The sequence below is a fragment of the Neolamprologus brichardi genome, chromosome 3 (assembly GCF_056152115.1).
Source record: "Neolamprologus brichardi isolate AB-2024 chromosome 3, ASM5615211v1, whole genome shotgun sequence".
In the NCBI taxonomy this organism is placed as follows: domain Eukaryota; kingdom Metazoa; phylum Chordata; class Actinopteri; order Cichliformes; family Cichlidae; genus Neolamprologus; species Neolamprologus brichardi.
In genome coordinates this window covers 23,454,883-23,480,499 of record NC_142106.1, presented here as the reverse complement: position 1 = coordinate 23,480,499, position 25,617 = coordinate 23,454,883, and the positions used below count along the sequence as shown (strand labels likewise).

Genomic DNA, 25,617 nt, shown 5'->3' with positions numbered 1-25,617 from the left:
ATATATATATATATACATATATATATATATATATATATATATATATATATATATATATATATATATATATATATATATATTGGAAACTGCCAAGAAATGACTTGAGGAGGTACAGTGGGGCAAAAAAGTATTTAGTCAGCCACCGATTGTGCAAGTTCCCCCACTTAAAATGATGACAGAGGTCAGTAATTTGCACCAGAGGTACACTTCAACTGTGAGAGACAGAATGTGAAAAAAAAATCCATGAATTCACATGGTAGGATTTGTAAAGAATTTATTCGTAAATCAGGGTGGAAAATAAGTGTTTGGTCACCTCAAACAAGGAAAATCCCTGGCTCTCACAGACCTGTAACGTCTTCTGTAAGAAGCTTTTCTGTCCCCCACTCGTTACCTGTATGAATGGCACCTGTTTGACCTCATCATCTGTACAAAAGACACCTGTCCACAGCCTCAACCAGTCAGACTCCAAACTCCGCCATGGCCAAGACCAAAGAGCTTTCGAAGGACACCAGGAAAAGAATTGTAGACCTGCACCAGACTGGGAAGAGTGAATCTACAATAGGCAAGCAGCTTGGTGTGAAAAAATCAACTGTGGGAGCAATCATCAGAAAATGGAAGACATACAAGACCACTGATAATCTCCCTCGATCTGGGGCTCCACGCAAGATCTCATCCCGTGGGGTCAAAATGATCATGAGAACGGTGAGCAAAGATCCCAGAACCACACGGGGGGACCTGGTGAATGACCTGCAGAGAGCTGGGACCAAAGTAACAAAGGTCACCATCAGTAACACACTACAACGGCAGGGAATCAAATCCCGCAGTGCCAGACGTGTTCCGCTGCTGAAGCCAGTGCATGTCCAGGCCCGTCTGAAGTTTGCCAGAGAGCACATGGATGATACAGCAGAGGATTGGGAGAATGTCATGTGGTCAGATGAAACCAAAGTAGAACTTTTTGGTATAAACTCAACTCGTCGTGTTTGGAGGAAGAAGAATACTGAGTTGCATCCCAAGAACACCATACCTACTGTGAAGCATGGGGGTGGAAACATCATGCTATGGGGCTGTTTTTCTGCCAAGGGGACAGGACGACTGATCCGTGTTAAGGACAGAATGAATGGGGCCAAGTATCGTGAGATTTTGAGCCAAAACCTCCTTCCATCAGTGAGAACTTTGAAGATGAAACGAGGCTGGGTCTTCCAACATGACAATGATCCAAAACACACCGCCCAGGCAACAAAGGAGTGGCTCCGTAAGAAGCATTTGAAAGTCCTGGAGTGGCCTAGCCAGTCTCCAGACCTCAACCCCATAGAAAATCTGTGGCGGGAGTTGAAAGTCCGTGTTGCTCGGCGACAGCCCCAAAACACCACTGCTCTTGAGAAGATCTGCATGGAGAAATGGGCCAAAATACCAGCTACTGTGTGTGCAAACCTGGTAAAGACCTATAGTAAACGTTTGACCTCTGTTATTGCCAACAAAGGTTATGTTACAAAGTATTGAGTTGTATTTTTGTTATTGACCAAATACTTATTTTCCACCCTGATTTACAAATAAATTCTTTACAAATCCTACCATGTGAATTCATGGATTTTTTTTTTTCACATTCTGTCTCTCACAGTTGAAGTGTACCTCTGGTGCAAATTACTGACCTCTGTCATCATTTTAAGTGGGGGAACTTGCACAATCGGTGGCTGACTAAATACTTTTTTGCCCCACTGTATACCAGAGAGATAGAAGCCAGGAGAATAAACCAGCCAAGGTGTACTCTCAGTAGACTTGTAGTCAAGACCGCCTAAACTGAGACCAAGACAAGACCAAGACCAGAGGGTATCAAGACCAAGACGAGACCAAGACCAGGACCGAGACAAAAAAATCTTTAAACTGCAGCCAGATGCTGCTTCATTTACGGGTGTCAGGCATGTTTATGTCTTCACCACTGTCTACTGTCTCACTCACTTACTGAGAGGACAGACGCACGCTCCACTTGACTGTCGCGTTTCTCACCCTCTCTGTTTTTCACATAATGATATTATCCTATACCCTTGCATGTGATTGGCCACAATATGGAGGGATTGGAGCATAACTGAGCCACTGTGTGAGAGCTGAGCAGCGAAAGAAAATTAAGTGAGGGTAAAAATGACTGAAAGATTAATCAGGCTGTGTTTTGAGTTTTGTTCAAAAAAGAACGACTTCATATTGGAAAAAATATATATCACATATGCAGGACACCTTAAACTAGGTTTTTAATTAAGCGGCGAAGCAGAACAAAGTCGGGACTGTATCAAGACACAGGGACTAAACCCCAATTCAACCAGACCCAGAACTGATCTGGAATTAAAACAGGACTACAACAGTTCAAAATCAGGACTACTTAGGACTTAACCAAGACAGAACCAGAATCAGAACTAGATGATAGTAGCACTAAAAATCATCATAGACCTGCACTACACTTATTTTTCACCAAAACATTTCTACCAAAGTACACTATTTAGATTCAGAAATGTTGTATAATTATTTACCCCTGTTGTACAAACAGACCTGCATAACTTAATAAATATAGAATTTAAAAAGTAACAAATGGTATCTAAAAAGTTACACTAGGTACTAGATACATGTTCTGATGAGTTTTGGCAAACCACTGATCATTCCACTGAGAGATTTGGAGCCAGCAAGAAATAGAGGAGGTTCTGTTGTGTGGGAGAATTTTGAGTTGATTTTTTCAATCGGGTGGGTTTTCCAGCTTTGTGTTCTGGCCGTTTGCTTTTGTTTTGTGCGTGTTTATTATATCTGAAAATGGGAAAAAGATAAAATGTCAAAAATCTGCTTCTATAATATAAACATCATTAAATAACTTTAGAAAAACTTCCACTTGACTTTTTACATGTAATGTTGTAAAAATATATATTTTATTGTTTAATTAATCTGAAAATGTTAGTCTGCCAAATGTGCAGCAATTGAATTTATTTATTCTCTTTAGCTGATAGTTTGTGGGGCCCAGGTAGACTGTATAACTGCATCTCTACCAGTTTCTGTGCGCTCCAGCCTCTTCTGTTCCATGTGAAGGGATTTTCCTTAAGGCAGGAGAAATTATCACCATGAAAAGGAACAGGTTTGGCCATCGCACAGTGGAACAAATTCTCTTCTTAAATAAAAATGAAAAAGGGCTACTTTAAATGCATCATGTTTTTCATTTACAAGTTCATAAGCATGTTCCATTTCCATTTCACAATCAATTCTACCCCCAGGTCAAAAATATGCCTGGGAAAATTTCCCTAATATAATATTATTCATATATATATACCCGTCTAGCGGTTAATTGCATAAGTGCATGGAGGCAGGACCTCACAGCAGAAGCATACTCCATAATGTGTTGTACATTATCATATGTATATTATATGTAATGTGGTATTTTTAATGTATTTACCAACATCAAAAGCAAAGAATGAACCATTTTTCAATACAAGCTTCAGTGCTTCAGAAAGCTTCATTTGGCCATTACTACCAAACACCAACATCATCAAATATACAGTTGAAACCAGATATTTACATACTCTTCTGTCATGGCTGTGTGCAGGCAGGCAGAGAGAAAGGACCCAAAATGCAGGACTCACGGAGGCGAAAGTAAACTCAGAATAAACTGCTTTATTGCAGGCTACTGATCAAACAGAAAACTAACTAAACTGGAAAATATAAACTAACAGGCAGGCAAAAACAGGTAACAGAACACACAGCGGAAACTGAGGGTGCGTAGACATTGACAACGTGACAGGCTCCCTCTGCTTCACTTATCGACGCGCAGGGTTCCCCCCTCACGTCGAGAATTGACGTGCAGGGTCCTCTCGTTGTTTATTGACGACAAGAAATTGCCGCGGAAGAGCCTGTTGTCCGTATATTTCCGAAATCACATTGTAGTGATTGTAGTGTATACTGATCACAATAAATTATATAATGTAAACAACTACCTGAGAAAGAGCAGATACAGCAGATACATTAAATACAGCTGTTACTTTTGTATCGTTTATTGCATTTATGGGGGGAGTGGTGTATTCTGGGTAATGGCACAGCTAGCGACTGGGTGACTTTATTCACCCGCTTCGGCTGTTATCAGTCCATCAGGCGATATTAGCAGAAATCAGAAATCAGTCCCATAGATATGGGCCATCTCCTGCTAGATTTTTCAGAAGGTTGTTCTCATCCATCCAGATGGAGGATCACTAACAGGAACGTGGGAAGACTCCAGAATCCACTCTGGCTGAAATTCGGTGAATACAGCAGTGTGTACAGGTAAGGCCATTTAAACGGACAGCATATGTAGCTGTTGCTGTTCTGTGAGTCTATTGTGCAAGTGGTGTGATATGCCCATGTAGAAAGGACGGCACTGCAACGCTGGACTTGCCCTTACTCTGGGCTCCCTCTTTATTCTGGCAACTGGTACAAAGAAAACAGCACACAGTCTTCATTAACAGTGTGTAAAGCAACTGCAACCTTCAGTTCACCAGCTTGGGAGTTTTTTTTCCTTTTTCTTTCCAAACATAACACTTAACAAATGAATAAGATATATTTATACAACACAACATCAACAAAGTCTTTCTTTTAAAAGTTCTAGCTGAAACCAACCTGTGATCGTATAGTAGCAGTATTATCTATTTATTTTTCTCATTTTCCCTAAACAACAACAACAATAACATATAAAAACAGCTTTTCTATTATAAAACAATCATCATTGTTCATCTTTTTTTTTTCCTATACAACAGCATCAATTAAAACTTATACTTAACAGCGCCTACCTGGTACAAAGAAAACAGCACACAGTCTTCATTAACAGTGTGTAAAGCAACTGCAACCTTCAGTTCTGTTAAAAAGAATTAGAACAATTACAATCTCATAGAGAAACATTAGAGCTGAGTGCAAGTCAAAAAGCACCTGACTAGCTAACGAGTATTAGCTTAGCATGCTAACTAAAAATGCTACTCGTGAATAAAGTTACTACCCATGCATCAAAATGCCTGTAACTTTCAGGATACATGCTAGTACTGCTTACAATCAAAATACATGTTGACAATTACCACTATAAGAATGTTTTCATTAAGTTAGCATGCACCGACACATTAGGCTCCTCCTCGACCTGGACATCGAAGAGATGTCGACTGGAGTTTGACTGTCGAAATGCCTCCTGTACTGAGCCAACAGAGATGGGAAGAGCTTCTCCAACTAGGTTGCTATAAGGGCAGCAAAGCAACCTCTCTCCGACAGCCAACTTCACAAACGGTCGACGGCTTAGTGCATCTGCGACAATGTTCTTAGAACCAGGGACATATTTGATATCAAACTCGTAAGATGCCAGCTTCGCCACCCACCGCTGCTCACAGGTGTCCAGACGAGGTTTAGTCATAATGTGTGTAAGCGGATTATTATCAGTCCACACCGTGAAGGCATGTCCCTTGAGCCAGTGGCTAAACTTGTCACACACAGACCATTTCAACGCAAGGAATTCAAGGCGATGAGCAGGGTACTTCCGCTGGGCACCGGAAAGGGATTTACTGGCAAATGCAACTGGTCTAGCCACAAAATCACCTTCCTGAACTTGTGAAAGAACTGCTCCCAGCCCATCCAAGGAGGCGTCGGTGGACAAGACAAAAGGGCGAGCAAAGTCAGGATGGGCCAAAACTACCGAGGACACCAAAGCAGCCTTCAGATCCTCAAATGACTGTTGATGATCATGTGTCCAGTCAGTAGGTGTCAGCTTCCGAGATTGCATAGCACGGCCCACACGTGCCCGCCCCTTGCGCTTCTGCTTCTGGCCAGACAGAAGGTCAAAGAGGGGCCTTGCCAAGGCAGAGTAATCGGGCACAAAATGCTGGTAATAGTTCACCATCCCCAGAAATGATCTGACACGGGACTGTGACGGGGTGATCCCATCAGGCTCCATTAGGTCCGCAATGGTCATATTGCTGACAGCCTCGACCTTAGCAGGATCTGTAGACACACCAGACTCATTAATGATGTGCCCGAGGAATTTCACCGACTTCCTGAGAAGCCAGCACTTCTTTGGGGCCAATTTCAGGTTGTGTTGGCGAAGTCGGCTGAAAACCATTTCCAATCTCTCCAAAGCCAACTGCTCAGATGGTGCAAAGACCAACAGGTCATCAAGGTAGCACAGCAGGCTGAGGAAATTTTGATCGCCAAAAATGCAGGTCATCATTCTCATGAAGCTGGCTGGGCTGTTGCACAAACCCTGAGGGAGGCGGTTATACTCGTACAAACCCATGGGTGTTGTGAATGCAGAGTATTTGCGATCCTCCTCATGTAGCGGCATGTTATAGAAGCCAGAAGTTAAGTCCATCATGCTAAAAAAACACATTGCCACCAAGGGCTGCCAAGCAATCAGCATGATGTGGCAGGGGATGAGCGTCCTTTAGCGTCCGCCTGTTGAGCCATCGAAAATCGGTGCACACTCGCAAGTCACCATTTCTCTTCCACACAAGGACAAGAGGTGAGGCAAACTCGCTAGTAGACTTCCTGATTATGTCTCTCTCCTCCATCTCGTTAAGAACCTGGCGGAGCTTGTGGTATTTGGCAGGAGGCACACGCCTGTAGGGGAGACGAAATGGCCTGTCATCTGTCAGTCGAATCCTGTGCACAAAGCCCTTAGCCTCACCACAGTCCAGATGATGGCAAGAAAAGACATCTTGATAATTGACCACAAGGTCAGCCAACTTTTCTTGCCAGTCCGATGACACATCACAGGATTTCAGGTCCAGGTCACCCAGGCCAACACGGTCCAGCCTCTCCTGTACAGTACCAACATCCACTGTGGGTACAGATGTCCCAGTGGGCTCTGTACGAGTAGACTGTTGACTGAGCTCTGGAACCTCCATATCCTCCAATGCAAGGCAGGTGTAGACATCAGCAAGTTTGGCATTCCTCCGCAGAATAACAGGGTTGTCTGTGACGTTAAGGAGCTTGAGTGGGACCCACCTGTCTCCCCAGAGAGGAGTCACCACTCTAGCGACCATGATGCCCCTGGGTGCAGAGCGAGAGGTGGTTGGCTCAGTAACTACAGTAGAGCCTGGAGATATCTTAACATCTTTAGGAAGTTTCCCCCATACAAGAAACTCACTGTTACCTGGCAGGGTGACAGCCCTGTTGCACCTGACTGTGCCCACTTTGTCTGATATCTCAGTACCAGACCAGCGTTCCAGGCCAGCAAGCAGAGAGAGGAACTGTTCAAGTTCCTGATGCCCTGAACCCGACGTCGAAACTGCCTCCCAGTAGCTTGCATCTTTCTTGAACTGACGGATTAAATGTCTGATGACATTCGAGCCAACAATTAAGTCATCTTGTTGATTCTCAACAACAAAGGTTGGAACCAAGATATGACACCCATACACTTCCATGTCAAGCTCCACCACTGATTTAGGCTTCACTCGTACGTGTAGAACAGGCTGTCACTGCTGCTGATTCTCTGTGTGTCCTGAAAAATAACTCTCTCAGACTTGTCTAAGTCCTTTACATTGTCATACAGCTCTGCTGCATCATGTATGTGGGAGTGTTCTTCATGACCCGTACAGCCTCCCTCAAAGCACAGGTCGAAAGCATATGAAACAGAGTCGGGCAAAGCGGCAATGGGACTGTGTAGTGTGGTCCTCCTTATTACAGACCTGACAGCTCCTGCCATTGAACGAAGGGGCCCGATTCTGTACTCGTCTGCTACCCCACCGTGAGGGGGAATGTCCATCCCCAGCCTTCACTTTATTCAACAGCTCCCTGAGCATCGACATCATCTCGCCGAGCACAGCATTATCGCTGGGCTGCTGACTGTGGGGGAACTGCTGCTCAGGAGCAGGGAGAGCAGACTGCTTCTGGTAATGCAGGGGAATAGTCTGACATCTATTCTGAGATGAGGTCGTCGGATTCCGTTCCCCATCCTGTGACAATAGAGGAGGAACTGTGGGACAGCTTGGAGCAAGAAACATCTGCTGCGTCTGGGACAAGAGAGGAGAGGGTGAGACAAAAGGTCCTACCCCAGGAGACGGGGGTGAGGTAGGAAGCACGTCAACACCAGAAGACTTCCTGTCATTGTTATTCAAGAGCTCAACACGCGTGTCATCACGAATTAGCGCTGCTGCATGGGCCTCAACCACGCGCACTCTCACAGAAGACACCCTCTCGCACCGATACTCATCTATCCTCTCTTGAATCTCCTTGCACGTCCACTCATGTATCTGCTTGTACTTAAACACAGATGCGAGCTCAGGATCTGGGCAGTGTTTCACAAACATTTTAGCGATCTCACCACCAATGTCCTCCATTCGCCTGCCTTGACGCTTCAAACCTTCCTCAGCCATATCAGCAGCCTTGTTGAGGCGTATCCAGTAATCAACAGGATTCTCCCTGTGAGAAGGCAGAGTTGAGTAGAAGTCCTGCAGGGGTAGGCAAGAGGAAGCGCTGCTGAAGTACCTTATCAGCATGTTGAATATGACATCAGGGGCGCAGGAAGTAGTAAGCGCAGGATCACTTCTCAAGCCTATCTTAACTACATCCCTGGCCTTCCCCATTAGCCTCCCCATCACCTCCTCTGTCTGCAACAACACATCAAGACTCTGCTTCCTGATGTATGATTTCATCAGCTCAACCCATTCAGTCACTGTGTACTTGTCTGTACCATCACCCCTGAAAATGACAGGCTCCCTGTCGGATTTTACAATAACACTGAATTGAGTGTTTTCACTAGGTGTATTTGTATCGTCACTCGAATGGAAAGTCTGGTTATGTGAGTGAGCATTATTTCGGTCACCAACATCACCAACAGCTCCACTAGACATAAGTCTGGCCGCAATAGATTCACCTATCTGTGAACCAAGTTGAAAGATCATGTCACTAAACTGGTTTAATGTGTCCTTCCCATCACTGGGAGTGGAGTGATGTGCTTCGCCCCGCAAAAATTGCCCCACGGGAGACTCATCTGGATCTACACCCGACCCAAAGGCTCCAACCCTGCCAGGCAACACAGGTGAAGCTCCCTCATCCCTCCCAACTGACCCATGTGACAGTAAGTGAGCACGTTCTGCACCTCTACCCCGCCCAACAGAGGAGCGAACATTGTCACATATATCACTCAGCTGGAATTTGCTTGCCATATTAGCATATAAACAGAGAAAAGGAAAAGCAAGAAAAAAAAACAAAACAAAACGTAGACAATAACAAATATTCAGAGTTGCAGGTGTCAGCACAAGCAGTCTGGAGAGAGTCCCATCAAACCAAAGAACAAACAGTCCAGTACCTCAACGTAATTCACAGTCCAAAACGGGCAAAGGATGAATCTTTAAGCACAATACACTGCAACCTGGGTTGGAGATCTGCATCAAGTTGATCTCAAATCACAGAGTCACGGCACCAATGTAGCTGTTGCTGTTCTGTGAGTCTATTGTGCAAGTGGTGTGATATGCCCATGTAGAAAGGACGGCACTGCAACGCTGGACTTGCCCTTACTCTGGGCTCCCTCTTTATTCTGGCAACTGGTACAAAGAAAACAGCACACAGTCTTCATTAACAGTGTGTAAAGCAACTGCAACCTTCAGTTCACCAGCTTGGGAGTTTTTTTCCTTTTTCTTTCCAAACATAACACTTAACAAATGCATAAGATATATTTATACAACACAACATCAACAAAGTCTTTCTTTTAAAAGTTCTAGCTGAAACCAAACCTGTGATCGTATAGTAGCAGTATTATCTATTTATTTTTCTCATTTTCCCTAAACAACAACAACAATAACATATAAAAACAGCTTTTCTATTATAAAACAATCATCATTGTTCATCTTTTTTTTTTCCTATACAACAGCATCAATTAAAACTTATACTTAACAGCGCCTACCTGGTACAAAGAGAACAGCACACAGTCTTCATTAACAGTGTGTAAAGCAACTGCAACCTTCAGTTCTGTTAAAAAGAATTAGAACAATTACAATCTCATAGAGAAACATTAGAGCTGAGTGCAAGTCAAAAAGCACCCGACTAGCTAACGAGTATTAGCTTAGCATGCTAACTAAAAATGCTACTCGTGAATAAAGTTACTACCCATGCATCAAAATGCCTGTAACTTTCAGGATACATGCTAGTACTGCTTACAATCAAAATATATGTTGACAATTACCACTATAAGAATGTTTTCATTAATACACATCCAAAATTGACAACAGTATCGCTCACAAGCACCTACCACCAGCTTGGGAGTTTTTTTCCTTTGCTGAGGCATGCGCTGTGCAGCAATTTGGAACTTTAACAGTTGCAGTTGCGGTATTTGTCCACCAGGTGGCTCCAACTATTCACATCAATTTTGAGGAAATTCATTAAGCTATTTTCTAACTCTGTTACACATAGTAGTAAAGTAGTAAAGCTGTTACTATTTAAACAATGTTAGGACAGAAATATTAGCTTCTGTCATGACTGATGAAGTTACTAGTTAATAAAGTTTCCAGTGAAGTGATTAATCGCAGCCACAGATTGACAGTAAATATCTCGATTAGCTTCAATGCATCTAATAAATATATGCAAGTTTCAGTGCTTCGTTTAAACTGTATGATACTTATACTGACCCAGGGTCAGTGTAAAATACAATCCTAGCTGTGTGAACAAAGCCTGGCTTCTTTAATCCTGCATGACAAACCTCAGGATGCAGGCAGAGGTGGGTAGTAACGAGTTACATTTACTCTGTTACATTTACTTGAGTAAGTTTTTGAAAAACAAAAGTACTTTTAAAGTACCTTTTTTGCACGATACTTTTTACTTTTACTTGAGTACATTTGTGAAGAAGAAACGGTACTTTTACTCCGCTACATTTGCAAAATTTGACTTGCTACTTTTTAAAAAATAATTAGTTTAACACATTAGATAACATGCCGCCAGTGGAGTTTCCGGTAACTTTTTTACAAATCAGTTGTGGCCATGCAGTCACATGACCAGTTTGAAACTGTCGCGGGCAGAGCAGCCCAAGCGTTTCAAAGTAGCGGACACCTGGAAAGAAGAAACCCATGAAAACATGGCAGAGCCAGTTGTCTACGCTAGAGCTGAAGAGGAGGAACACCCTTGGCCTCACATACAAAGAATGTTTCGCTTAAAAGCAGTACAAAAGAACAGCTATGTCTTCAGCGTCGGTGTCTTCAGTGAGAGCCAAAACAAGAACTTTTCAGCGTGAAAAAACTCAGCTCGTGTAACCTGAGGAAATGGTAAGTTTTCTCTAAATATCTTTTTAGCTGTGGTTAGCTGGATGTCAGTCTTATGTTACAGCAGCCGTGTCCAGCTCGAGCTGCGAGTCATATTTTCGGCGCTACGTTGTAGTGAGATAAGTTTGTGGGTGTTCTCTTTCATAGCATTCGTTTCGTGTCTCACTATGGGAACGCCTCCTGCGTGACCTCATCAGAAGCTCAAATACCATTACGCCAGCCCTTACAGGCTGGCTAGGTGACGCCCATGTCAGGAGGGGCCAGTCCCTCCCTATATAATAGGCTGACATAGCGTCAGATGTCATTCAAAAACCTCTTCTCGCTTCTTGCAGAAGCCTGTAGACAACTGTGCTATTGGGTGCTAAAGCTAAACTGTCCACAGATTTGAGTGAACAACTCGGTCGCCGGGCGCTTTGTTCCCAGCTTTTCAGTTGTCCACTAGCATACAAGCAGTAGCAATACTGTTCTGTAGCTAGTGCGGGTGCCAAGTAGCAATACTTTCACCCTGGGAAGTAGCAATACTTTCACCCAGGGAAGTAGCAATACTTTCACCCAGGGAAGTAGCAATACTTTGCTAATAAAGGTACCCCTAGCTTCACCATCAGGTAGCAATACCCTTTGACGCTAGCGGTTTTTACACATTAGGTAGCAATACCTGTAGAAAAGTAGCAACACTTTTCACCCCACGTTAGCGAGGAATAGCAATATTCTCCGCACTCAGTGTCAGTCTCGCTAACGTGCGCAACCCTCTGGCTAACCATGGCTGAGATGCCCGATGATTTGGCCGCAACGCCAGGGCCGAGCTGGGCAGAGGCAGACCCTCAGCCCATCGCGACCGCTTTCCCGTCGCTGGAGGCACACGGAGATCGTGTGTTTTTCCCCGATGCTGGAGTCACCTGGGGAGGAGATGCTAACAAGGACGGAGATGAGTCTGCTGACTCGGAGCTCCTGCTGTCTGACGACGGCGAGGAGGAAGATTTCGCCTCCTTGGCTAGCATCAGCTGGGCTGAAAAGCCCTCGACTACCGGCGAGGTTGAAAAACCGACACCGCCGTCTCCCCTGGATCTCGACATGCAGGACATGTGCAAGCGCGCAGCCGCTAGGCTCAACATCCCGTGGCCCGCCATACAAACAGAGGTTGTAAAGTCTCGTTTTGACGGTAAGAAATTGCCGAAGGCGAAAAAGACGGGGAAGCATGTGTTGCCTGTTTTCCCTGAGCTACTCGATGAGATAGCGGTGACGTGGAAAGCAAAACCTTACAGCGAGAAACACCCCATCGTGGGGAGCTCTCTGCTGGATTGTGAGGGGATGGAGTCTATCGGCCTCCGCCAGATGCCACAAGTGGAGCCGTTGGTGGCGAGCCATCTTCACCCGAAGACGTCTCTGTCCACATCGGCTCCATCTCTCCCCTCCAAAACAGACCGCTTCCAGTCTAGCCTTACAGACAAGTGCTACAAGGCAGCGGCGCTGTCAGTAAGAGCCCACAACGCCTCTTCTATGCTAATGGCTTACCAAGCTGAGCTAGAAGAGAGCATGACAGCTAACCCAGATACCACAGTGTGGGAAGAAATCTGCGTTATAACTGACCACGTCCTCCGCCTCCACAAGGTAGCCATACAGGCTACTGGAAGAGCCATGGGCCTCATGGTTCTTCAGGAGCGAGCACGCTGGCTCGGGCTCACCAACCTGACGACCAAGGAAAAAGAGGAACTCCTCGACACCCCTGTCGTCCCTCACGGTCTCTTCGGTGCGGCTGTTACATCCATGCAGAAGAGATGTGAGGAGAAAAAGAGAGATGATGAGGCTCTGAAACTCTGCCTGCCGAGGAGGGCCCGGTACGCCACCCCAGCAGCACCGCGCCAGTCATTCGCGCAGGCAGCGTCTTGCCCGGTCCCCGCTTTCAGGATTCCCAAAGTGCCTAAGACACAGGCAGCCCCCCAGGCTGCCGGGGCCCCTAAGAATCCATGGACTCGGAAGCAGTCTCCCCAGGCCAGACCTCAAGCGGCCCCTCCTCCTCCCCCCGCTGCCGCGATCGTGAGGAGGAAGAAGCGGCCGGCCTGACAGCCTCTCCTCTAGGCGGGAGCGAACCCAGTTTCCCCCCTTCATGGGCCGCCCTGCCGCCTCCCAGCTCCGTTCCGGAGCGAGTTCAACACACAGAGTGCTTAACTCGGGCCGGCGTTCCTGTCACCGGACCCGCCAGAGGGAAAGAGAGCCAAAGTTCGCTGTGTTGTTTCACAGGCACTTCTCTCGTGCATTCTGTATTAAAAAAGCCCCGACACGCGCATCCAGGCAGTTTGCCGAGGGCACTGTCGAGCGTTGCAAAACGCATGAAAAACTCAAGCATGCTGAAAAACAGAGCACCGTCTGCCATAACGCAGCCCGTGGAGACTCGCGTTTCCACGGCTGTGATGATGCAGATGAGCCCGTCACCTCGCTCGCCTGTGACAGAGGTAACGGGACACCGAAATGGCGTATGTTTCGCGCTGCGACCACAAGGGGGCGCCAAAACGCCATATTCGGTGGAGTGGCCAGTGAGCGCTCTGTCTCTCCACATGAAGAGCTGGGCCACCTGCACTCAGTCAGCATGGGTGCTGAGGACATTGGAAAAGGGCTACAGGCTGCAATTCAGTGTCGCTCCACCACATTTCAAAGAAATCGTTTACTCTCGTGCTCTGGGCGAGTCAGCCAGTTTTCTCCTGGAGGAAATTTCCACCTTGAGAGACAAAGGAGCAATAAGAGTTGTCCCTCCCGAGGAAATGCACAGCGGATTTTATTCAAGGTATTTCCTTGTGCCAAAGAAAGGGGGGAGGGGGATGAGAGCTATTCTGGATCTCCGTGCCCTGAACCGGCATTTGAGGACATACAAGCTCAGGATGTTGACACACGCCTCGCTGCTACGGTTTGTACGAGCGGGCGACTGGTTCACATCAATCGACCTGAGGGATGCTTATTTCCACATCCCCATATATCCCCCACACCGAAAGTATCTGAGATTTGCTTTCCAGGGGATAGCATACGAGTTTGTAGTCCTGCCTTTTGGTCTCTCACTGAGCCCAAGGGTGTTTGTGAAATGCACCGAGGCAGCAGTGGCCCCGCTCAGGAAAAAGGGCATTCGGGTGGCCACATACATCGACGATTGGTTTCTGTCCCCGGAACTGCTGGCGGTTCACCTGTCGCTAAAACACTTTCTCCCTTGGCTGAGAGGTCATCATGTTTTAGTGAGGTCGGACAATTCCACCGTTGTGGCCTACATCAACAGACAGGGGGGTCTGGGGTCCCCCAAGTTACACACACTAGCACGCAGACTGATAGTCTGGAGCAGTGTCCACCTGCTGTCACTGAGAGCAACTCACGTGCCGGGGATCTTGAACTTTGGAGCAGATCTTCTCTCCAGGGGCAACCCGCTGTATGGGGACTGGAAGCTTCACCCAGAGGTGGTGAAGCAGATCTGGCTGCGATTCGGTCAGGCAACCGTGGACGTTTATGCATCCAGGGAGAATGCTCAGTGTCCCCTGTTTTACTCGCTGCACGATCAGAGAGCTCCACTCGGGGTGGATGCTCTAGCTCACGAGTGGCCGAGAACCCTCCTCTATGCTTTTCCCCCAGTGGCCCTCATTTCTCCAACTCTGGCCAGAGTGAGGGAGAGAAGTCACTGTATGATTCTGATAGCCCCGCACTGGCCAGGGAAGCACTGGCTGGCGGAGATTTTTCATCAGCTGTGCGGCCCACCTTGGCTGTTACCACTATGCAGAAACCTCCTGTCTCAGGCACAGGGGGAAATATTCCACCCCCACCCAGAGAGGCTAGCTCTATGGGCTTGGCCCGTGAGTGGTTTAACCTGAACACGGTGGGGCTCCCTCATAGTGTTATCGACACTATTCAGTGTTCTAGAGCATCGTCTACTAGGACGCTATATGAGCACAAGTGGCATGTGTTTGAAAGCTGGTGCTTAGAATCACAGGCCATCCCTTTTCAGTGCTCTGTGGCTGTGATTCTGTCATTTCTTCAGGCCCTGATTGATAAGGGTAAAGCCTTCTCCACCATCAAGGTGTATTTGGCAGCAATTTCAGCCTGCCATATTGGTTTTGAGGGAAAGACTGTTGGCCAGCATCCCTTAATATGCCGTTTCATGAAGGGTGCACGGCGTAAATTGCCTACGTCTAGGCCGTTGGCTCCATCGTGGGACCTTCCCACAGTATTGGCCGCGCTCTCCTGTTGCCCATTTGAACCCCTGGAACAGGTTGAGTTAAAATTTCTGTCCTTGAAGACAGCTCTATTAATTGCTTTAGCTTCTGCTAAACGTGTGGGAGAGATCCACGCTCTCTCAGTGCATCAGTCATGCATTCAGTTCTCCTCGGATAATACGAGGGTCAGTATGCGGCTCAACCCTGCCTTTGTCCCGAAGGTTGTCGGCGCATGTTCCCCTATAGAACTGCCGGCCTTTTGCCCACCGCCTTTCTCCTCAGAGGAGCAACAGCGGCTGCATACCTTGTGTCCAGTCCGTGCTCTGCGCATTTACATGGACCGAACCCTGAGTGTCAGACAAAGTGACCAGCTGTTCGTGTCCTGGGCTAAACCACATATGGGAAAGCCTGTGTCTAAACAGCGCCTCTCCCATTGGATAGTAGGAGCAATTGCCCTGGCCTATACTAGCAGGGGCCTTCAGCCCCCTGCTGGCTTACGTGCGCATTCCACTAGAGGTCTGGCAACCTCATGGGCTCTCTTTAGGGGAGTTTCTATTCAGGAGGTGTGTGCAGCTGCATGCTGGACCTCACCTCATACATTTGCTAGGTTTTACAGGTTAGATGTGACAGCGCCTAACCTAGCACATTCAGTCCTCAGTGCAGGTTCTTCCCAGGTGGGGGCCTCTCCCCTGTGAAGTGCTGTTGGGGACAGTTGTCTTCTTAACAGGCATGTCTGGCAATCCGGGAGTCAGTATTTCTCCCATAGTGAGACACGAAACGAATGCTATGAAAGAGAACTTAAGGTTATGTATATAACCCCGGTTCTCTGAGTAGCATGAGTGAGTGTCTCACCAGACCGCCCTCCTTGCTATGGAAGCGAGGAAGAGGTGGGCTTGTTTTGAATGACATCTGACGCTATGTCAGCCTATTATATAGGGAGGGACTGGCCCCTCCTGACATGGGCGTCACCTAGCCAGCCTGTAAGGGCTGGCGTAATGGTATTTGAGCTTCTGATGAGGTCACGCAGGAGGCGTTCCCATAGTGAGACACTCACTCATGCTACTCAGAGAACCGGGGTTATATACATAACCTTAAGTTTTGTGCAGCTTCGGCTGTCCTTTTAACTGCTCGCTGGTTAGCTAGCGTGAGCTATAAGCTAACAGCTAGCATGGTTATTGACGCTAGAGTTCCACGCACATGTAAATAGCTCGTCTTTATTGCTTTAACTGTTAAAACAGAAGGCAATACTGCGGCTGACAGGGTTTATTATGTGAAACAGCAGCTTGTTTAGTTTAAACAGTCTGCATTAAGCTGGGCAAACATTGTGCGATTTTTTTCAGTCACGTTATTCAGCTCCTGCTCAAACTGTACAATTGAATCTCAGGGGTTAGAAGCTCATAGGCCACGATGCAGGGTCTCACACTATACGGCCTGATGCTCTGATGCGACCTGAGTGCTCAAACTGTGCATTCATAACATGAAGCTTATCATACAAAATCTGTCCCTCGCTTTCCCTTTCTCTGTCTTACAGAAACACACACACCACCACCATCAACTTTGCTAAATTACTAATGAAAAACATTGACAGGCAGCTGTGATTGAGCAGCCATGTCCATCCAACTCTTTTCATGGTTGTAGTAGTCGTGATAATTTTGTGAGGCCACATTGAAAAGCCTCGCATACGGAAGTGTAGTACGGAAGCGTAGAGCTGCCACCCAGGCAAAAGAAAAATAGAAAAGTGAAAAGTATATTGTTCTAACAATATACCTTTCATGTTTGAACAATATAATATCACGTTATTACAATACACAGAATTATCACGTTCGTACAATATAAATATTATATAGGCTACATCGCAGCTCCAGTCACGCTTCCATCACCGCCTTTCTCGTCTTTTCCTAGAGTAACAGCCAAACAGGATGATCTATTGGCTAGCACTGCTTAGCCTTGCACGCATTCTTATTTTAAACTTAATCTGGAATTCATTGCAAACTGTTTGTGCGGGATATGAATGACAAGATTTTGTTTTTCTACAAGAGTTAGTAAAAAACATCTCCAGTGTGATCAAATCTTCTTGCCAAACATCCACAGCTTTGCAGTGTATACAGCACTATAATGACCAGACCTAATTCTTTTGAAAACCATACATCACCTCACTAAGTTAAGAAATGGCACATTTTTGCTAAATATGCAGAAATAAATGCACACCCATACAATTTATGGTAAACTGAGCTGCCTTGTATGTACATATGATGAAGATGCCTCGTTCTAATGTTTTCTCTGAGGCTGCTGTGCCATTTGGAGCAAAAATGAATATAAAGTTTGCAGACTGCAGTTTGCAGTCTTTGGAAATTGTTTGCACTGTTTATATGTTTATATTATTTACTGTTGGTATTGATGAAAAAAGCTTATTTGAAAAATGTGAAAATCTGAAATCTTGAAATTAGAATTGTTGTGCCTTTGTTGATCTTTTACATATATTCCTTTTGAAAATACTAAAATTTGTATATTTATTTATTTTTGTTTGTCTGATAGCATTTATTTATAAAATAAATCGGACATTTCAAACAATTACTCGCTACTTGAGTAGTCTTTTCACCAAGTACTTTTTTACTCTTACTCGAGTAACTTTTTTGAAAACTACTTTTCACTTTTACTTGAGTAATAATATTTTTAAAGTAATGCTACTCTTACTTGAGTACAATTTTTGGATACTCGACCCACCTCTGGATGCAGGTTATTATTACTCTTTCCTGCTGGCACACCTGAGAGTCAACTAGAAACTGACAGTGACGAGGACATCATGCAAAGACTGCCAGACTCTGTAATACTGTAAATGATCAGTGACTCAGGTTAACACTAAACTTTAAACGGTACCTCTGTGTCTCTCTGTGTGCTGAACATTTAGAATCAGATTGAGTCATACTGTATCAGCTGAATCTGTTATATGTAACTATCAGTATTTTTTATTCAGGTGTGGGGAAAATACCTATGAGTGCAGTGAAGCAACATCCCAGATTAATCTCTGGCCAAAGATATCGTATTTAAATCAGACTACTGAACCAGCCACATCAGCCTTTTGTGAGGTCTGTTTAAAGTTGACTAAAAATGAACTACATGTTCTTGAGAAGTGGACTGTGAGCACAGAAACACATGTTCATACATACAGCTGTAGCAAGCTTACATTAATTTTATTACTCCGATGTCTGTCTCTCTGTTAGTCCTCTGACAGACTGCTGACCTGTCCAGTTGTACTTTTCCTATGACTACTGGGACAGGCTCTAGCCCCCCACCCTCCCACTGTGAACCTGAATTGAATATTCAGAAGAAAATGAATGGATAGACTGACATTTGTTTAAATAGTTCCAGAAATCTGAGCTGTTGGTGTGTCCTTGGATTGTGTGGTAATAATATTAGAGCTAGCAATCTTTTATACTGAATCTCTACTATGAGTCATGTTACCTGAGATTAATTATATGTTTACCTGTCAGCCTGGACAAATGTGCTGTGTGAGGGATTTAAATCAAATCAGATCTTAACTGCTTACAGTTAAGCAACATATTCATATTTAATTGAAATATGAACAATTTATCTTTTGATTGCTGATTCCAAGAGAGTCTTTATGGAAATCCTGTTTGGCTTTTTGTCATTTTAATTCTCGTTTCCGTTTGCCAGAACAGTACTCCACAGTCACTGTCCATATGGGTCAGTGGGACCAAGAAGCACTCTGCTAATGTGTGTACTCTGCCCAGCAACATCCAGCAAGACCCAAACAGCGTTTTCTATCTCCCAGCTGGAGTTTTTTGTTTGTCTGTGACTGGAGAGTCAGTTTTTTGTTGAGCTTCACACTTGCAGAGGTAAGTCAGTTTGTAGAGATCCCTCCCACCCTGGCTTTTATGTGCTAGATTTCTTATCTGAAACAATAATATTTCAGTGACAGCTGCTTATACCACAGGTTAATTCACTCTACTGATCACTGATTGGAGAATCATCACCTCTGCCAACAAAGAAGCCTGGTGGATGTTTGTTTACAGTCTGATGATGGGACATCATCCTCTGCATCTTCAAAGTTTGCCTCCTCATTATTATTCATACACCGTAATGTGTAAGGAAGGAGTAAGGAGTAAGGAATTTGGACATCTATGAATCTACAGATCTGAACCAATCTTGTGGCGGTTTAGTTGGGATCATTGAGAATAAATAATTTAATTTTGGTAAGACCATCATTTTTATAGCAGAATCCCTTCCCATGAGTGATATGGGTAGACAGTTCCATGTAGCCAGATCACCTTCTACTTACTTTAAAAGTGGGATATGGTTTAATTTAGTCAGATCTGCAAGCTTGGGAGAAACATTAATACCTAAATATTTTATATTTCCCGATTGCAGTGGTGTAGAAGAAGAATTATGGAAGGAGCAATTAATCGGAAGGACTGTAGATTTCGGCCAGTTAATTGAGTAATCTGATATTCTTGCAAAAGAGTTTATCAATTCAATCACCCCAGAGATATTGGTTTGTGAGGTTTGGAGAAAAAGTAACACATCATTCGCATAAAGGCTGATTTTATGTTCCACGTTCTTGCATTTTATGCCCTTAATTACTGAATTCTGTCTAATTGCTGCTGCTAGTGGTTCAATAAAAATTGCAAACAGTGAAGGGGAGAGTGGGCATCACTGCCTGGTGCCCCTCAGGAGACAGAAGCTGGAGGATGTTTGGTCATTTGTTTTTACACAAGCTGTTGGGGAATTATATAATATTTTTAACCAGTTAATGAAAGAGGATCCAAAACCAAATTTGTGTAAAGTTGCAAATAGAAATTTCCAGTTAACTCTGTCAAATGCTTTTTCTGCATCTAAAGAAAATATAGTAGTTTCAAGGTTTTTACTGTGTGAGTAATCTATCAAATTAAATAATCTACGTGTATTTGTTGATGAGTGCCTACCTTTTATGAAACCAGTTTGGTCAGGATGAATTAAGAGGGGGTTTATTTTCTCTAGTCTCTTTGAGAGAGCTTTGCAGATTATTTTAAGGTCTGCATTTATAAGGGATATTGGACGATAGCTTGAGGGATATACAGGGTTTTTCCTTGGTTTTAGCAGGAGATTAATGTTTTCAGAATTCATATTTGATCGAAGTCTGCCCTTTTCTTTGATTTCACACAACGTTCTGTAAAAACTGGTGCTAGAATCGTCCAGAAATTGTCGAAAAAAAAAAAAAGTGATGTTAGTACTTTCAGCGTTAACTTTGTTTTAAAGCCTTTAAAATATATGCCGTTCAATAGTTGACCTTAATCTTACAGAGAATGTGATGATTTTATGGATAATTAAAGTCAGTCATATATCCACAAACACAACAAGCTGAAAGTCAGCTTTTTGAGTTATCACCCAACACTTATCGCAACAAAGAGATAAAATACATGCAACATGGACAAATATTTGACCACATGCAATAATTTGCACAAATGTAAAGTCTTTCTGTTGTTGTATGTGCTCAGTGTTGGTGGAAACTCTCAAAATGGAGCTAGTAAGAACCCAAAGAAAATTAATATGGAATCAAATTGATAAGTAATATCAATGATGGAATTGGAATTTCAAAATCCTTATCAATTCCCATCCCTAATCAGAGCTAAGAAAGATGTAATAAAGAAAGGGATGCCTCAGAAGTACAGCTAGCTCCCCAGACCTAGTGGTGGCAGGGCAACAATGAGAACATTTCCACCATGCAGTAATACTGGAAGAACATACAAGTGAAGAATAGAATAGAATAGAATAGAATAATCCTTTAATTGTCTAACAAGGGGAAATTAGGTTGTAACAGCAGCAAAAAAAAAAACAACCCCAAAACAAAACAAAAAATATATATAAACAGAACGAGGACACAGAACAGAAAAACATACAATTTTTACATACAGACGTGGACAAAATTGTTGGTACCCTTTAGTCAATGAAAGAAAAACTTACAATGGTCACAGGCCTGTTTCAGGCATTTATCTTTAAAATAATTCAGTTGAAGCATGGTTAAAAACTGCATGATGACTGACTTTCATTGGTTAAGAATTTATAGAATTTTTTTTTATTATTACTTTTGTCAGATTAAAGTTATTTCTGTGACCATTGTGAGTTTTTCTTTCATTGACTGCATACGTAATCAAAGAAAGCCTCGATACGCGCTTTACAAAAACTCCCCCAAGATTAGCCGACACACGCTTCGAAGCTTTGACACACAGGACACATCACTACCAGTTGGTGGCGGTAATGAGTCGTTGTTGCCAACCGCCGACAAACCACAACGAAGAAGACGAAGTACTGCGCGTGCACACAGCGGAAAGTAGACTTACCGAGTAACGATTATAGCCACAGTCATCATACTTGTTATCTACGACGGAGACTTTTGTGGTGTGACAAATATAGTGTGACTGTGCTGAGCTTTCTTACTGCTGCCCTTCTGGTCTCCGGCAGATCACGTTTATGTTTCTCATGCGTGATTAGAAACATATACCCTCTCGTAGCTCGGACAGCTTGGTCTCTCACCTAGTCTAACTACAAAGCCGGCCTTCTCCGCTGGGGGATCTTTAGTTCGGGTTATTCTGAGAGGAGATCCAGAGTGAGTACATTATAATTATATAGCTTCCTAAATCGATAACTGTCTACAGGGTTTCTCTCTCTTAGCTAATTTTGTTTTCGGCTGTACGTTCTGTTCAGCCCCTGTCATTTTGTCTGCTTGGAGCTTCCAGCAGGACCTTATTTTTTTAATCATCTGTGTTCAGCTATTTGTTTTCCTTCAAATGAAGATGTTGTACTGAGTATTGTGATTTGATGAGGTGGATAGAATACAACATATTCCACAATTAATAACAGAATCACCACCAGTAATGTGTCTTTTAAGATGGCGCTGATCTAGCGGCAGGCTGTTGTAGCAGCTGTCTTCGTAAGCGCCCCCCCCCCCCCCCCCCTTCTTTTTGTTCCTACTATCTAGTATTTATCCATCATAACTCTGTTTCTACACTCAGTGAGTGCATGTTGTTTGTTGCTATGACAACTTAGTTTCCCTCTGGGATTAATAAGGTTTTTCTGATTCTGATGTTGGTGGTGTTAGTACGAGGCACAATAATGCTACACAATACAATGGTCTTGAGTAGTGCCTTATAATAATACAATAAATTTAACTGGATTAAATATAAAAATCTTTTTGCTGTCACAGGCGACTGGCAGCAGGCGACGAGTCTGCAGGAGGAGCAGCTCAGCACCTGTAGTCAGAAACATTGGTTCTTCATCAAAGGTGACAAAGAAAAATCGCCAACATTATTCTACAGACATTAATTGGTTATTATTTTAATAATAATAATAACATCTAATTCTGTACACAGTGACATTTTGCCTGTTTATCCCAAATGAGAGACAAATCACTGCTGAAGAAAAATAATGTTCTCACCTGCTTACATTAAATCAATGGATGGATGAAATTAGCCGTTTTTAACACTCCCGAAAATAAGCTTCTCAAGGATCAGTTTTTGGTCCTGTATTTTTTGTAACCTTTACACACTCTACATGTTGTATAATAAAGTATCTAATAATATGTTCTAGTGTTGCACATGATACATTTTTTACAGCTGATACACAGTTGTGCTTTATTCCCTCTGATAATCTCTGATAGCGTATTTTGTAAATAGTATTACATCCTCTGCACACTTTGGCTGCTCTGAAAAAGAGGGCAACAAACCAGAGACGTTTGACTCCCTGGAAGAACTTATAAGTACACCTACACTGAAGACTTATTTATTCTTCTTTTGACTTGAACAAGAAAAAGCCCTCTGTAAAGTTATGAAATCTTAGTAAATGAGGAAAACAGGAACAGCTCTGTAGCCAGGCTGACTAAGCCACTGGTCTAATGTTTGGACACACCTTCTCATGATTTTTCTATTTTATAATGACTTTTTACATTATAGATTCTAATTGAAACCATCAAAACTCCAAATGAACACATATGGAATTAGGAGACAAAAAAATGTTAAATAACACAAAACATATTCATATTTTAGATTTACACTATGTGTGTGAGTGTGTCTGTGTATGTATGTATAGATATATGTATATGTACACTAAATAGGTGTTGTGAAGTGCATGTCACTGTTTTAGTTCTTTGTCATCATAGGCAAAAGAAGGGGAAGTGTGCCGAAACCTCTCCAAATTATTGACCTCAACAAAAAACAACCAATGCCAGCAAGTACAGATGAATGAGTTGTGATCCCTGTGGAGAAGACTTTCATCACTATGAAGAAGACCAGAAGACGCGAGCGCATTGACATTGGAGACAGAAGCTTCATGTGCGATCAGTGTGGAAAGGCTTTTACTCGTAATAGCAGCTTAAAACAACATAAGCTCACCCACACTGGATTAAAACCATTTAGCTGTGATCAGTGTGGAAAGACTTTCACTGAGAATGGCAACTTAAAAAGACATCAGCTCGTCCATACTGGCATTAAACCATTCAGCTGTGATCAGTGTGGAAAGGCTTTCACACATAATTGCAAGTTAAAAAAACACCAGCTTCTCCACACTGGATTTAAACCATTTAGCTGTGATCAGTGTGGAAAGTGTTTCACTGAGAATGGCAAGTTAAAACAACATCAGCTCGTCCACACTGGCATTAAATCATTCAGCTGTGATCAGTGTGGACAGGCTTTCACACATAATAGCAAGTTAAAAAAACACCAGCTTCTCCACACTGGATTTAAACCATTTAGCTGTGATCAGTGTGGAAAGTGTTTCACTGAGAATGGCAAGTTAAAACAACATCAGCTCGTCCACACTGGCATTAAACCATTCAGCTGCGATCAGTGTGGAAGGACTTTCACTCAGAATAGCAGCTTAAAAAAACATCAACTCATCCACACTGGATTAAAACCATTTAGCTGTGATCAGTGTGGAAGGACTTTTACTGAAAATGGCAACTTAAAACAACATCAGCTCATCCACACTGGATTTAAACCATTCAGCTGCGATCAGTGTGGAAGGACTTTCACTCAGAATAGCAGCTTAAAAAAACATCAGCTCATCCACAGTGGATTAAAAGCATTCAGCTGCAATCAGTGTGGAAAATCTTTTACTCATAGTAACTGTTTAAAAGAACATCAGCTCACCCATACTACAGATAAACCATTCACCTGTGATCTGTGTGGAAAGTCTTTTACTCATAGTAAAAGCTTAAAAGATCATCTTCTCATCCACACTGGAATTAAATCATTTGTCTGTGGTCAGTGTGGAAAGGCTTTTACTCAGATTAAAAATTTAAAACAACATCAGCTCATCCACACTGGAATTAAACCATTCAGCTGTGATCAGTGTGGAAAATCTTTTACTCGGCATAGAAACTTAAAAAAACATCATCTCCTCCACATTGGAGTTAAACCATTCACCTGTGATCAGTGTGGAAAGTCTTTTAGCTGCACGAGTTCCTTGAAAGAACATCAGGCCATCCACACTGGCATTAAACCATTTGTCTGTTGTCAGTGTGGAAAGGGTTTTCGTCGCATGGATACTTTAAAAAATCATCAACTAATTCACACTGGAGTTAATTAATTTTTTATTGGTCAGTGCTGAAATGCGGCCACTTCTATGTAAACATTTTAAAAAATCAGATTGTTCACACTGCAATTGTAGCGTGTATTGAATATTGGTAATTGTGAAATTTGTGGAAATTCTTTCGTATTGTATTGTATATTGTAATATTTGATGTTTATTTCTATTTATGTTCTTTTAATTGTTTTTCTGCTTGATCTAATATTTGTCATTTCTAGTCTTTAGGTTCTGTTATCATACCTCCCCTCTTTTTCACATTCTGTGTTTTGTCAGCAGTGGCAGACCTAGCCTGTTTGGTGCCCTGGGCGAACACCTCTCTGCCCCCAGACCCACAGATAACATATATGTATGTTTCATGTGTATATATGTATATTAAAGATTGTACATGCTTATAAAACACATCTTACTGTAAAAACTGTTGCTGGAACCATATCGAATTTAGCCAGATAAACATAAACACATAAACATAAACTCTCTTCTTTCTATGAAGAGAGAGAGAGTATGCATAGTTTTCAAATTTTGTACAAACAGCCATTATAATCCATCAGACAATGAGAATAGGACAAATCAACAACCGACAATGACAACACAGTCCAAGATTGCATAAGGTCAGTGCTATCCTCTATGCC

The 25,617-nt window shown here is 43.4% G+C and overlaps 2 protein-coding genes and 1 long non-coding RNA gene across 4 annotated transcripts; all 3 read left to right on the top strand.

The window, feature by feature from the left end:
- Window positions 1-11,013: 11,013 nt before the first annotated feature.
- LOC148103943 (uncharacterized) lies at window positions 11,014-19,926 on the top strand. Its single transcript, XR_015717107.1, has 3 exons — window positions 11,014-11,228; window positions 19,085-19,266; window positions 19,365-19,926. It is a non-coding gene; the product is annotated as an uncharacterized LOC148103943 (long non-coding RNA).
- LOC148103944 (uncharacterized) lies at window positions 12,558-13,339 on the top strand. The gene has a single exon (XM_087835069.1). It carries the CDS (start codon window positions 12,558-12,560, stop codon window positions 13,284-13,286), a length of 729 nt encoding a protein of 242 aa, XP_087691195.1. The 3' UTR covers window positions 13,287-13,339.
- A 1,552-nt stretch (window positions 19,927-21,478) lies between the features above and the next one.
- Window positions 21,479-25,387, top strand: LOC148103942 (uncharacterized). Of its 2 annotated transcripts, XM_087835042.1 has the most exons (3): window positions 21,479-22,013; window positions 22,611-22,688; window positions 23,562-25,387. In XM_087835042.1, the coding sequence occupies exon 3, from the start codon at window positions 23,681-23,683 to the stop codon at window positions 24,986-24,988; it is 1,308 nt and encodes a 435-aa protein (XP_087691168.1). In that variant the 5' UTR covers window positions 21,479-22,013; window positions 22,611-22,688; window positions 23,562-23,680; the 3' UTR covers window positions 24,989-25,387. The 2 variants fall into 2 exon arrangements, with proteins under 2 accessions (XP_087691168.1, XP_087691174.1); XM_087835048.1 differs by lacking the exon at window positions 22,611-22,688.
- The last annotated feature ends 230 nt before the right edge of the window (window positions 25,388-25,617 follow it).

Bases quoted from the DNA above. Each gene is read 5' to 3' on its own strand.
- LOC148103944 (XM_087835069.1), top strand. From the start codon at position 12,558: ATGCCACAAGTGGAGCCGTTGGTGGCGAGCCATCTTCACCCGAAGACG.
- LOC148103942 (XM_087835048.1), top strand. From the start codon at position 23,681: ATGAAGAAGACCAGAAGACGCGAGCGCATTGACATTGGAGACAGAAGC.